The sequence below is a fragment of the Nuphar pumila genome, chromosome 8 (genome assembly GCF_984573655.1).
Source record: "Nuphar pumila chromosome 8, dmNupPumi1.hap1.1, whole genome shotgun sequence".
Taxonomy (NCBI): Eukaryota; Viridiplantae; Streptophyta; class Magnoliopsida; order Nymphaeales; family Nymphaeaceae; genus Nuphar; species Nuphar pumila.
In genome coordinates this window covers 34694952-34709853 of record NC_143256.1, presented here as the reverse complement: position 1 = coordinate 34709853, position 14902 = coordinate 34694952, and the positions used below count along the sequence as shown (strand labels likewise).

General features: G+C 38.4%; 1 protein-coding gene across 1 annotated transcript; it reads right to left on the bottom strand.

The window, feature by feature from the left end:
* Positions 1-10819: 10819 nt before the first annotated feature.
* On the bottom strand, positions 10820-14693 carry LOC149829893 (AP2-like ethylene-responsive transcription factor BBM2). Its single transcript, XM_090015330.1, has 10 exons — positions 14435-14693; positions 13731-14367; positions 13533-13615; positions 13397-13405; positions 13186-13274; positions 12848-12921; positions 12677-12727; positions 11970-12046; positions 11118-11896; positions 10820-10927 (listed from the first exon to the last, which is right to left on the bottom strand). The coding sequence occupies exons 1-10, from the start codon at positions 14691-14693 to the stop codon at positions 10820-10822; spliced, it is 2166 nt and encodes a 721-aa protein (XP_089871456.1).
* Between the last annotated feature and the right edge of the window lie 209 nt (positions 14694-14902).

The window sequence follows — 14902 nt, the reverse complement described above, 5'->3', positions numbered from 1 at the left end:
GGCTAAAGCCCCTACCTATCTTTTCCCTGCCGCCTACATATAGTTGATCGGCAGGGGTTTTTATCCCCTGCCTCCCATTTTTTCTGGTAGGCCAGCAGGGGCAACACCCCTCTGCCGCATGTTGTAAGGCTTTCGGTAGGGGCCTTTGGCCCCTGCCCTTATTTTTCTGGCAAGTCGGCAGGGGCCTTGCCCCTACCGCCTGAGTATTTTCGGTAGGTAGGGGCAAGGCCCCTGCCCCCGATCATCCTCTTTTCGTAGTGGAGCGGTCGAGCCCCCTCCCTGCCTCCCTATTTTCTTCTTCCTTATGCAGAGGGGGGGGAGCCCCCTCCCCGCCTACTATTTATCTTTCAAGCTTTGTCCGTATACTCATGCCTTACTCTTTCGCAGCTCGCACGATGGACCCTGCTCATGTCTCGCAGCCTGAGGCATTCACCACTTACACTTGAAGGTGTACACAACCCCAAAACCCTCAAGGTAGGAGAAAGTTGCGCAAAGGACAATAAACAAACTTAAATTAAGCAATTAAAACCTAAAATGGGAAAAGAAAGGACTAAGGACAATATATATGTATACGTATATTTATATATGTATGCCTTTAACTCAAGGATGTGGTTTCACGATCCTTCCTCTTTTTACTTTTCTATCTTTATTGCTTTTTGTTGTCGTCGTGCTTTATGTGCCCAGGCTTTTACTTTTTGTCTTTACTTTTCTACTTTTACTTTGTTGTCACGCTTTATGTGCACAGGCTTTTTCTGCATTTATTTTCGGTATTTACATTCCTGTCTTTACTTGTTTTCATTTGCTTATGTATTTGTCTTACTACTTTATTTTGCCATCGCGCTTCACACACAGGCTTTGCTTACGCATCTGTTTAGTCGAAGTACGACTTTGTACCTCATGCATTGCCTCACATATTTGCTTGGTTGAGGTACGATTTTGTACCTTATGCACTACTTTCAAGGTTTTGCCCTCAATGCACAATTCTTCACTTTAGGGATTAATTGCACCACTATTGGTATCGCAAGGCATGTGCGTCATGCTGATGCTGCATTTTGTTACTACTGTTTTGAGCTGCCACTCATGATGCGAGGATTTTCCTTTTGCGATTCTTTTAGGGCAAACCTTGTAAAGCATGCGAACGCATGTACTAATCTTCGCCTTTTTTGGCAAAATGCAAAATTGAGTACTGGTGCCTCAATCTCGAGAAAAAGTTTTCCTATAGAAATTTTGATTTTCTTGAGAGTGCAGACATGAATGAACTTACTTACTCTATGGCGGGGTACTTTTGAGTAACCCTTATCTACCATCGTAGTCATACCTTTGGACATGGATGATGAGTTGCACTACGATGAGTAGCTCGTGAGGTCGATAAAACGTCATAACGTGCAATGGGCACAAATGTTGAAATTCACAAAATAGTGATTATGCGTCTTCATAGGCAAGATGCTCGAGTGGGTCTAATAGACTAGAGCATGTAGAACGGGGCAGCAGTTAAGAAACCCTCATCGTACTCATTCACCACAGTTCATCAAGAGAGAGGATGGATGGTATTAAAACTTTGATAGACACACCATTAATAGCTATTACGGGCAAAAGACTTTGCTTTCCCAGTCATCAAAGTCAGGGAAAATGGGCTACAAAAGATAGCTTATGGCACTTCTGCAGAAGTTGGATGCATCATTTGAATGAGTGGTATTTGGGGAATTCTCTCTTGGTAATTGGTCATCCCCTTAGGAGTTTCAAGGTAATAAAAATACATAGCATAATATACCCCCAAACTAGTCTCAATTGTTTCTACGTGTCGTGCCTTGTGCGTACCCCAAGGCCAGCTAATATTAAAACAATATATATCCTGTTCACAATACTTGTTGGCTTGAGTCTCTTATGATTAATAGAACTACTTGTTGTGCAATTGTTTATAACTCATAATTTATGAATTGTTTACAACTTACGACTAATATAACTATTTTCCTTATAAGCTGCTTATATTTTATGATTAATAGAATTACTTGTAGAGCAATTTGCTTGCATCTTATGTATCTACTTGTCATGAAATTGCGTATATCTGGTGATGAATGAACTCTTACCTTGTGATAGTTAATAGCTCACTTGGTTTCATAATTAATTGCTCACATTCGAAATACTCACGAGGCTGTATAATCAATTGTTCATTTGCATAATCTATTGTTCATGCTAGAGGTAGCTTACTTGCTAGAATAAGTCAACTAATCATGCTAGATATAACTTATTACTTATTAAAATTGCTTATTTCAATTTTATATTGTCTTACTTATGTACCTACTAGTTTTTTGTAAAACTGGCCCATTTTATGGGCAGAGGTGATAATTGGATCTGTACGGGACAAGTGATGGCACGATGGCGTGATGAGATCAAGATGAGACTCTTTTCCTGACGTTTCGCTCTTGAGAATATTTCGGTAAATTTGCATAAAGGCTTTCCTGAAAATTCCTTTATACCAAGCCTTAAATTATTAAAAATTATATTTCAGAATCTATTTGGTTTCTTAAATGTACTATGTTTCAAATCTATTTGCGAAAGAAAGTTTGCGTTGTAATACGCTCAAGGTCCGTTGACTCGTTTCAAAAATACCATTTTTTGCTGAATTACTATTTAAAAACTTTGATAAATGAATGATTTCAAGGCTTTCAAAATTTTCCTAAATGTTACAAGTCTGAGATTTTTGGGGCGTTACAACCTATGTTTGTACTTGTAGGGATAAGAATTATAACATTAATTGATTATGTATTTAGATAGGCATAGCATGCATTATTAAAAAAAGAAAACTTAATTAAAGATGTTAAAGTCACTCATGCATACAGTTAAAATTTTATAATTGTAAGTGCATACATTTTTATCTATTTATGCATCTTTAGTTGTTCATGTTTAAGTAAATGATTAATTGAAAGCAAGTTCAGGAATGAATGTTCAAATGACCTATTAGGAATTCATGTTTGTATTTATATTGTATTTTATCTTATTGAATGTTTGAAAAATCAAAGTAATTTCTACTTACGGGTTTTTGTTTATGTGTTTTGAATAGGTCTACCCTACTAAGACATGTTTGTCTGACCCTATTGATTTTTCTATTTTCAGGTAGCAAGTGAATTCACATGCGATGGCGGAAGGTTGAGATAGGGACCGAGCCAAGCCTTTACCATCCCTTTGAGTGTTTTAGATTGCGAGCATTTATAAATGCTCAAGGCTCTGATTTAAATTTTTAAATAGACTATTATTATTAAATTTAGAGATGTAATGACTTTTATTTGATTTATGAATGTTTAATTTTCTGAATTAAATGCATGCATGGATGCGAATGTGATCAGGAAGTAACGTGCCAAGTTTTTATCCCATTTAGTTTTTTGTTGTAATTTTATAAAAGCATTTCAAAAGAAAAAATCATGATTTTCACGATACAAAATTTGGGGTGATACACCAAGGACTTCTTCACTTAGCATCCCTATAATCCATCCTCTTAGCAACCCGTCAGACTTTCTCCAGGTTGTATAGTTTGGGTTTGGAGCAGATCCTACTCGATTTGATCCTTCCACTTGCTTCAATAGATTAGGCATGGGAAACTCACCATCTATGAACCCCACCATGTGTGTTTTTTATAGCAAGAAATTGCTATGATTAAGCTTGATGGAGACAAAATTGGCCACATTAAAAGTGTAAGGATAAGGATACTTTGAAGATCCATTGGGTGGGTGTTGTTGGATGCGCAAATCATAGCGAGTAATCAGAGAGCACACCAAAACTATTGTTCTGATACCATGCATACAAATCACTCACAGAGGAAATCACAAGAAATGTTTTTACGTGGTTTGGTGAATTTCACCTATCTGAAGGATAGTTCACTCCACACCAAAACAAGTTTCAGATCCCCATTAAATAAGCTTATTTTTTACGGCCTTTGAATTATGGGATTGATTCTTTACATTCATGTTTTGATTTTTTCAAACACTATTAATAGCAGTTTTTTCTTTTATCCTGCTAATATTGTTGTTTCTATTTTCAGTAGATTTTTTTCAGTTGATGTAGATATTAAAGAAGTTGGTTTGCATAAAATTAATTCACACTTTTATTTGAATATGAGATATACATTTATACAACTGACTCTTGGCAAATCCCTTGATAATAGGGATAAATATCAATAGTTACAACAAAGCATACGATCTTGCCAAATGCGGCAAGATTGCTAAGCTAGAATCATGCATGAATTGATTATGTGTGATCTTATCTTTTACTAGATATCACACATGATTCAAATCATGCGTGATTTGTATCAAATCTTATCACTTGACACTCCCCCTCAAGCAGAGGAGTGTAGATCTATGACTCTTAGCTTGCTTATAAGAATTTGAAACTAATCTCGTCCAAGGGTCTTTGTGAGGACGTCTGCAAGTTGTAGTTTTGTAAGAACATATTTAGTGCATATGACCCCTGATTACACTTTTTTGCAAACAAGATGACAATCTAGTTCAATATGTTTGGTTCGCTCATGAAATACTAGGTTTGTCACGATATGGATAATGGATTGATTGTCACAATATAATATCATTGGGTTTTTGTGGATAATTCCAAAATTGGCTAGAAGTGCTTTCAACCAAACTAATTCACATGTTGTTGTTGCTATGGACTGGTATTCTTCTTCAGCAAAAGATCTTGAAATGGTGGCTTGTTTCTTACTTTTTCCATGAAATGGGACTAGTGTCTAACATAGTGAGGTAACCAGTTATGAATCTTCAAGTCATTGAACAACTAGCCCAATCTGACTCACAGTAGGTTGATAGTTTAAGATCACTTTTGGCGGGCAGCAAGATTCCATGACTGGGAGATGATTTTAAGTACCTTAAAACCCAAATAGCAGCATTGTAATGTGGCACTCTGGGCTCTTGCATAAATTGGCTCAGTATGTGAACCAAGTAGACAATGTCTGGTCAAGCCACTCTCAAGTATATTAGGCATCCTACTAGTCTCCTGTAATGAGTAGGCTCTTAAATGAGTTCTCCATCTTGCGCATTTAACTTCAACTTTTGATCCAACAAAAAATCAACCGGCTTTGCACACATAAGTCCTGCATCAAATAATGAATTAAGTACGTATTTCTTTTGGCTGAAGAAGATTCTTTATGGTGCTCCAGTCACTTCAATTCCCAGAAAATATTTTAATCGGCCCAGATCCTTAAGCTGAAATCAAAAATTCAAAAAGTGTTTGATTCAAGATATGGTATAGTTGTCATTTCTTGCCACGATGATGTCATCTACATAAATTCATATGACTATAATTTTTTATCCCATTTTCTTGGTAACAAGAGTGTAGTCGGATAATGCTTGCATAAAACCAGCTTCTTTGAGTGCATATATGAGTTTATTGAACCAATTTCTGCATGATTGTTTAATTTGCATACATGATGATGCTTCCCTTGACAGTTGTATCATGTTGGCAAGTTCATATAAACTTCCTCGTGAAGGTCTCCATATAAAAAGGCATTGTTAACATCCAATTGGTATATTATTCAATTGTGAATGGAGACAAGAGTAAGTATACAATGCATGGTGGTGAGTTTGGTCACCAGTGCAAATGTCTCATCATAGTCAAACCCTTTAACTTGAGTATATCCTTTGGAGACCAAACAAGCTTTATAACACTCAATAGACCCATCGGATTTATGCTTGACCTTATAAATCCATTTACATCCAATAGGTCTTTTACCCAGTGGTAGTGGGATGACAGTCCGAGTGTTATTCGCTTCTAAAGGTTAGATATTTTTTAGCATAGCATCTTGCCAGTGCGGATTTTTAGTGACTTCACTATAGTTACGAGCCTCAACATCATTTAGAACAGCAGAAAGGAATGCCATGTGTGAAGTAGAAAATTTAGAAAGATAAAGGGAGTTTTGAATGAGATAGGTTTTACCCGAAGAGGCATGACTGGGAGAAATGGGTAAGACTTGCTGTGGCACCATTGCTGATGAACATATGTAGTCAAGTAAGTATGGGGGATGGGTACAAACCCTCTTAGATTGTCAGGTGTTGGAAATGATAGTGGGAGAGATATGCATATTCGCATCCGGATCTAGAGTTGTTTGTTGTGCAACGATATCAGGTTCTAGAGATATGCATGGATCTAGAGGTGGTGGGTGGTCGTTATGATCATCGGCTATCATGGGTGTAGAATTGGTGAATATATTCTCAATGGATTTTGGTATGACAGGTGTCATGTGAGAAGACTCGTGCCAAGCTTGGGTAAGGAAAAAATAAAATATCCCGGCTAGAAAAAAATTCATGAGTGTCCAGATCATAAAGACAGTATCATCATTGATTGTATGGATATCCAATCAAAATACATTTTTGAGACCTTGAAGAAAATTTTTCTCAGATAGGGCTTAAATTTGAAGCATAACATAAACACCCAAATACTCGCAAATGATCATAGTTGACTTTTCTTTTGAAAAGAACTTCATATGAAGTCTTGTTTTGTAAAATATGGGTAGGGATGCGATTGATCAAATGTGTAACTCTGAGAATACACTAACTTGTCTTCGAACCGTAAAGCATGTGCAACCTCAAGGAGATTCCACTCTGCCATTTTGTTGAGGAATTCCCACACATGAACATTAGTGAATTTTTTTTTGCATGTCTTGTGGCAAGAATTCAACACCATTTTCAGATCAAATGTGTTGCACTCGACTTTTATACTGAGTTTTGACAATGGCACAAAATTTTTTCAGAAAAAAATATGTTTCTGACTTATATCGCATAAGAAAGACCCATGTGCATTGTAAAAAATTATCTACAAGAGTGAGAAAAAAATGTGCACATGTGTGTGATTGTGTTTTGTAGGGTCCTCATATATCACAATGCATAAGAGAAAAAGGTTCACTGCTCCTATTAGAACTTATTTGAAAAAGAAACCGAGTTTGTTTAGCTTGATGACACATGTCACACAAACAATTAAAACAAGAAGATAATTCATCAAGTTCTTTAGACAAATGTATGATCTGGTCATAAGATGGATGCCCAACTCTCATATGACAAACTTGGGTGTATGGTAATTTGGTAGCATGAAGGGCATGACTAAGTTGAAAGAGAGGGTCAAAATGGTAGAGTCTGTCTCTAAGCTTACTTGCCCCAATCAGTTTCTTCATTGAATAGTCTTGAAAAACATAGAATGAGGGGAAAATATAACAACACAATTCAATGATTCAGTTAGTTTTCCTACAAATAATAAATTATAATGAAAATGAGGAACATAAAGAACATTATTGTAGGTGAGATCTAGCTAGTGATAGTTGAGTTTTTCTGAAATGGGATACCAATATAGTCTGATTATTAGGTAGTCTAACGGGTTTTTCTTTGGACATAGATTGGACATCAAACAATGAATTTAAGTGAGGAGTCATATGATATGATGCTCTTGTATCAATAATCCAGGAAATATGTGACGAAAAAGAAAATGAATGAGAGTATGATGTATCACTTGTAAGGTTAGCAGAAGCCTGTTTAGAGTCTGAATTAAGCCATTCAGCTATCTGTTTAAGTTGATCCTCACTTAGTTGTAACAATGCTGACATTCATTAATGTGGTTGGTTTGAATTGTGGTTGCACTAGTTTCTCTGTTGGCATCTACTTTATCATTTACAATATTTGCCCAACTAGTAACATCGATCCTTGACATGACCAAGCATCACATAATGATCACATCGAGGTCATCGCGACCCCTCCCAATGCTTCGATTATCATTTTGGTGACAAGTGCGTTGTCCAATGTCTTTTGTTATTAGTGTTGCCGAGTTGAAGACTTCATTTGTGGATGGTGTCAAGAGACGTTGAGTCTCCTCTTGACTTACCAACGAATAAACTCTGCTCACATTGGGCAAAGGATTCATGGCTAAAATGTTACTATGAATCCAAGAGAGGGATTCATTAAAGCCCATGAGGAATTCAAACACCTTCTCCCTATGTTGACATTCACTATACTCTTTAAACACGCCACACATGCAGGTTGGAATTGTAGAATATGAGCTCAATTCCTCCTAGTAAGTTTTTAAAGTATTGAAGTATGTGGTCAAGGGAGATTAATCTTTGCGCAGATCACATATCAATTTTTTAAGTTGATAAATACAAGTAGAGTTACCTTGAGAAAACCTTTCTGCTAGATCTTTCCATGCCTCACTTGCAAGGTCTGTATAAATAATACTATTTGCAATATCTTTTGAAATTGCATTGAGAATCCATGACAGTACCATGTAATTGCATCAATTCCATAGTTGATACTCGTTCGAGGTGGGTTCCGGCTGCGACAATGAGCCATCCATGAAAACAAGTTTATTTTTCGCATTCAGCACCATTCTCATTGCTCATTTCCAGGTAGAATAGTTGTCTCCCATGAGAGGGGTGAATACGATAACCATGCCAGGGTTATCTGAATGGTGGAGCTGATATGGGGATGTAGAAGGTGTGGATTCCTTGCTTGGTACCTCTGCTGCCATATCGATCAGGATTGGTATGATCAGATGAATTGAACCTTTGTTGAAGAACCGACACGCTAAATGCCAACGACTTGCTGGACCCAACTTTGACAGCTTGATCGACTTTTCAGACCTCAAAGAATTTTGGCTCTGCTCTGCAGCAGATGCAAACAACTTTGACTCTCTGCAGAGAGATCAATCCTTTGCTCTATATCTCCATTAAGCTCACCATCCTTATCAGGATTGCTCATGCCGCTCATACGGATAGACTTTGGATCTTCGGGATATGTGGATCCACTTTGCGATCTGCCTTGCAATCTAACAACGATATGTGCAGACACATAATGCTTGCTTTGAGTGTTTCACTGGCAATGCCTGTTAAATAAGGCCATCTTTCAGTCAAAAATGTATAATGAAAGGTCATATGGTAAAAAAAGATGAAAGAGTTTTTTATTTCATAATTAGACCTCCCTTATAAGGCAGATTAAAAAATCTACCTTCCTTTTTTTTATTTCTCGAATTCATCCTTGCTTTTTTTTTGTCAACCGTGGCAAAGCCATCCTTAAGGTAACTAGACGTAACAAACAGAAGAGGACATTTGTCTTTAACATTTTGAAGTATAGGGATGGATTTAGAAAATCAAATAAGGGAAGAATGCTTTTGGGTATCGTTCATAAAGTAGGGACTATTGTGCAAAAACAAGATATAAGGCAGAACAAATCCACCAAAAAAGTTTTATTTTTACAAGCTAAATATTGCTAAACAACAGGTTAATCTAATCTGTAACTCCTCAACATGGACAGGGTGACCACAGCAGAACCTTAAAAAACAGACCTGCATCGTAGAGCTGCCACTTGTATAAGAGTAGCGGTAGCTCATGAAGACTGCCGGTACCTAGTAGGAGTGGCTCAAATACGTCACAAAGTTGGTGGGATGTCACGAGTTCGAAACCTGAGTTTGCATCTTTTGCTCATACTCCCTGATGGGTAAGGGGGGATATTGGGATTTTCACGCTAATGAACTCGGTAAGTGAGATGCTTTTTCCTCGATTACTGAAAGAAAAAAGGCAAACTAATGGCTACTGGGAGTCTTCTTATGGCATATATAGACCAAGAAGAAATTACGGCTTCATTTGGCTCATTTTATCAGCAAAGATGGTGCACCTGGCTAATCTCATAAGACAGCATTTTGTGTCTCCATGGCTTTGAGTGGGAATGGCAGTCGCAGCCTTGTGAAGATGTTACCTGACCAAGTGGAAATGCTTTACCGGCCTCTGTATTTGACATTGACCAATTACTTGAAAATATTAAACATGCAAAAATCTATAGATGTCATGTTGACCAAGCCTAAGACCAGGTCTTGTTTACTTAGTTTGACTTAGGTTGACCCACCCTTCGCTCCCCATCTGGTTTTCACGTGCCAAGGAGAATATGCTCATATCATGCAGAGATAATTAATCAGTAAACTGAGGATTATAAAATCACACCATATAAAACTTTGGATTGCACCAGCACTACTAGCTGGTCATGGAATGGCGTGAACCAAGAGGACTCATAATATATTACACCTGGTTCCCCTTGAAACTTGAAATTCATAACAGCCCTACCATAATGGGTTGTTAGTGGGTTCAATGCTAGCAGGTAAGACTAGATATCAAACGCATTCAGAGGTCTATTAAGCTTGTTCAAACATGTTCTGTAGCATGCAGAGCCTGAGAGGCTCAGCTGACCTGGACCTGCATCCGGCCGAGGCCTAATGGCCCGATTCATTTTTACTATATATATATATATATATATATATATATATATATATATATATATATATATATATATATATATATATATATATATATATATATATATATATATATACAAATTTGGTTTAACTCTTAGACAAGGTAGCCAATGACTCGAGGATAGTACCAAAGAATAAGCCAAGATGCCTAGTCAACGATCATCTCTCTCTCTCTCTCTCTCTCTCTCTCTCTCTCTCTCTCTCTCTCTCTCTCTTGCACACAAGCGCATGCACATGAGCAGAAGATTGCACATGCATACACTGGGCCAAGTTACATCTCCATAGGCAAGGCTGCTCAATGATGCCGAATTGAAGTACACTGGAATCTAGAATTGAAATACATGGCAAACAAAAAGCATAAGCGTACTAAAAAAACAAACAAAGACTATATATGATAATGGTCTCACAAGATAACGTGAGAAAACTAAAAAATTTCTTCCTGTATGCTTCTTATTGGAATTTACAAAAAACCGGGTGTTACATGTTAAAAGGGAGTATACCATAACCTGCCCTTTGTTAAAAAGGGAGTATACCATCAAAACTGAAGTCCCCAAAACCACAGCACATGAGATCGCAAAAGATCCCAAATGCCATAAAGAACTTCAGTAACCAAATTCATCCACAATTCAAAAACCCTGTCTTCCTTTGAACAAGAAAAATAAAAGGTGAGATAAGCAAAATCAGAAACTAAATCGTGTTGTGTCTGCTCATCTATATATCAGTATTACTTCTGTCTCTCTATATGCATGTAACTTGTGTTCTCTCTGTGTTTGTTATAATCCTAAGTATCATGTGTCACTCCAAACTGTAAAAATAGGAGCTGCATGACATACTGAAAGGTTTGATCTTGGCGCCATTGGTTGAGCTGAATTTGGCACCCAATTGTTACAGCTTGAGCTCTGGTCATAGCTGTTGTCGCCGGGTTTCACGAGATTTGCTGATTGCTGCTGTGAAATATAATAGAGATTGCGGCTCGAATAAGGGTCCACTGTTAGTATGTTATCATAGTTGAAAGCTCCCAACTTCTTGATTTCACCATCTCCAAAACTTGCTTGATTATGATCAGCCATTGCTGCTGGATTCAAGGGAAGAACTAGACCGCCGGCTCCATTCATGATGCCTTGATAGTTAACGGCCGAGCTTGAGCCTTGATCCATGGAAGAGGTGTCCAGACTCATGAGATTGTATGGCTGCAGGAAATTGTGGGTGTTGTTCAGATGGAGCTGTTGCAGGTCTTGAAGACTGTGTGTGGTGGGGTTATCTTGCTCCTGTTTGCACCAATTCCTTTGTTGTGCAAGAAAAGAGTAGTGTTGGTTGAGAGGCTGGGGATGCTGGAAGGCTATGATAGGCCAACCATGGTGGGAGGGATAGTCATTCATGGTGTCTGTGATGCTGGAGGAGAGGTTGTCTGAGTCAGTTCTCCTACCATCTACACTTGTTTCTGTGGACTCTGCCTCTTTGAGACGCTTGGCTGCTCCCCCAATGGGCAAGGTGCTGCTCTCTAGGATGCTTTTCACATCATACCTGCTCATATCGAAATTAGTAACTGCATTCAGGCCCCTGAATTTTATAGCAGCGATGTCATATGCTTCTGCTGCTTCCTCCTGGGTACCTGTTATGAAAAACTGTATGAGAGAGAGAGAGAAAGAGAGAGGTTACATCAATCAGAATCTGTTTTAACTTACTGAAAGTTCCCAAGTAAAGATCTTTGTTTCCAGCAACCCTTCCTATCCTGGCTTGCCACCTTCCATGCTGATGATGCCTGTACATTATTATTTTTTATTTATTAGTATAATCAAATGTAATGTATTTAGCTCATCCGATAAAAATGTAGTGTATCTAAGTGTCCATGAATTAATATAAAATCATATTTAAATAAAAAATAGAGGATTGAATTTATCTCATCTTATGGCTCTATCAGATAGGTTTCACTAGAATATTCGCATGTTAATTATCATTCTTTCACATTTTATAAAGATTTTTTTTCTTTACAAACGTCGAATGGAAATTATGAAAACAGCTCAACGGAGAAACTAGATGGAAAAAAAATTGGTATAGAAAGATGGAAATTAGCATTCAAATGTTAGAGCTGGAATTATAAGGGTTTTCAGCCTTCTTAATGAAAGTGACGAAAATATACACATCTTGTCTGCATTCATCAAAAAGGATGATAGGACTCGTTTCAAGCGGCTTTTGTATAAATAGGTTCTTTGCTTTTCTTGCAAAAAAGTGGTCCAAAATATGCATATCGTATTAAAATAATAGGAAACTCTGTAGGGTACTTGAAAAAAAAGCATTACTGGGAAATTACCAAGGAAATAGCCCACAAAAGCTATTTTTACTTCCAAATGAACATAAACCCTTTTTGGAAGACTCATCTGAGAACTAATACCTTGTAACTCCACGATAAATTGATGCACCCCTCGAAAAGCCACTACTTTTCCTGCATTTATAAAAGAAGAATAACAATGTAAATAGTTTTCAGATTTCCTAATTCTAATGCATTATAATAGATATAGTTTCAATAACTATTTCAAATGAATGAGTGCACATATCATGTCACCTCCTCAGAGATGCTACATATTCCTGCCTGGTCATGTGCTTCATTTCCTCCAGCTCCTTCTCATAATTACTTATCTGAAAAACAGACAAAAAAGATTCTTTTTTCACAGCCTGAAAGCAGACTATACGAAATCCCCACCTTTCTTACCCAAAAAAGGAATCTAAAGCTGGAAACGCATGCAGTTAACACTCTATGTCCATATATCAAAAAAAAAAAGAGAAAAATACCATTCATATAGACGAAAATATTATTTCAAGAATAAAAGGATGCAGCAGATATTGGAGGCATCTTTTTTCAGAAATCCAACATCTATTCCAAGAGTAGCAAGTGTATCTAACCGGGAAGTTAGTAGTTGTAGTTGTGCCCCAATACTTCAGTGCAGCTAAATCATAGGCTCTTGCTGCCTTCTCTTCCTTATCATAGCCACCTACTCCAAAAAAAACACAAAAGCAAAGATAATATTTACAATGAGAGATGTTGGTGAACCCTCTAGTGATATTATCTATCAAATACAAATGGAAAACAACCATGATCCGAACTTTTGCTTACCAAGATAAACTGCACCCATTTGAATGATACACATGTTTCAAAATATGCAAAAGAGAGATCGACAAGGTCAGAAAACACAAGCCGGAGACAGAAGAACAATGGATAGTGATAAAAAAAATTAACACAATATATGTACCTTGTCTTCCCTTACGAGTCTGCCCTTCCCTTCTGCAACTGTTATCCCACAAGTGTGCTTCATACCTCCCAGTCCATCTATGCCTATCATCACAATAACAATAACAACAACAATAATAACAATGAAGAAGAAGAATATGATTACAAAGAATGAAGGTTTTCTTCCCCATTTTCTAATATGTTGTGTTAGCAAGAGAACCTTGTAACACCACGGTAGATGGAAGTCCTCTGGCCAAACGTGTCAATGGACTTCCTAGGAACCGGCTCTATTGCACCACTCTGGCTATCCAAACCCTTCTGTTTGTTATCCGACGACGAGCTCTCTCCGCCTCCTGCAGCACCGGCCACCCGGACCAGTGCCGAAGAGCTTGACAGCGATCCGGTGCTCATCGACAGTGACAACGATTGCACGTTCTGAAGGTTCCCGGCTGCCGCAGCGGTGGTGTTGCTGGAACTGCTGCTGTAACCGCTCTTGTTCTCCACTGGTGCAGGTTGGTTCCTCAACCATGACTTGATCATCGACAAACCGATCGAATTGTTCACGCTAGAGGTGGCCGGAAGTTGCAGAGAACAGTCGGAGAATATGTAGTCGCCGGAATTCTGCTCGTACGAGCAAGAAGTTAGCGCTTCGCAGCCGGATAGCTTGGGTTCTCCGTTGCCGAACGAGTGGCTTGTGTTTGAGTACATGGGCTCCGTGGCGCCGTCTCCGGCACCATTGCTACCACCTAGAAAGTCCTCTAGTTTAGGTGCATCATGGTTCACGTTATTGGTGGCGCTACTTCCACCAACAAGAGACATGCTTTCCATTGTTTTGAAGGCATTAGTGGTATTCCACTCTGCAAACCAGCATACATATACAAATGTAAATATAGGAAAGAGAGAGAGAGAGAGAGAGCGAGAAACCTTGAGTTTGGTGGCTCCTATTCAGAGCTTCCAAAATACCAAAAGGGTTTTGCATGGTAGGAGCATCAGTGTCAGTGCCCATATTGAAGCAGTCGCCGGAAACCTCGCTGGAGATATCTTCAACAGCAGCATAAGCCATGCCGGAAGAGTCTCCGGAGATGAGGCGTTGAGGGTTGTGGTGTTGGGGTTGAGGGAGGGCGTCCGCAGGGAGCTGTTGGGGAGAGAGGGAGAAGCCCAACCAGTTGTTGATGGAAGCCATTGAAATAGATCAGAAGCAGATAGCAGCACTCTTTTTTTATTCTCTCCTTTATTCTCTTCTTCTTTTCCTTCTTCTTACTCTTTTCTTCTTCCTTGTGAGGGTTTAGAAGGAGGGGTCTTTAGCTAGTACCTGTGAGACAACCAGATACAGTGGGCCCATGAGGTCCCTCTAAAGGATGACAGCGGTGGCTGTGTTGGTGCAAGCCTGCA

Bases quoted from the DNA above. Each gene is read 5' to 3' on its own strand.
- LOC149829893 (XM_090015330.1), bottom strand. From the start codon at position 14,693: ATGGCTTCCATCAACAACTGGTTGGGCTTCTCCCTCTCTCCCCAACAG. The intron at 14,368-14,434 runs GTTTCTCGCTCT...GCTGGTTTGCAG, and splicing joins TAGGAGCCACCAAACTCAAG to AGTGGAATACCACTAATGCC. The intron at 11,897-11,969 runs GTAAGTTAAAAC...TTTTCATAACAG, and splicing joins TCTTTACTTGGGAACTTTCA to GTACCCAGGAGGAAGCAGCA.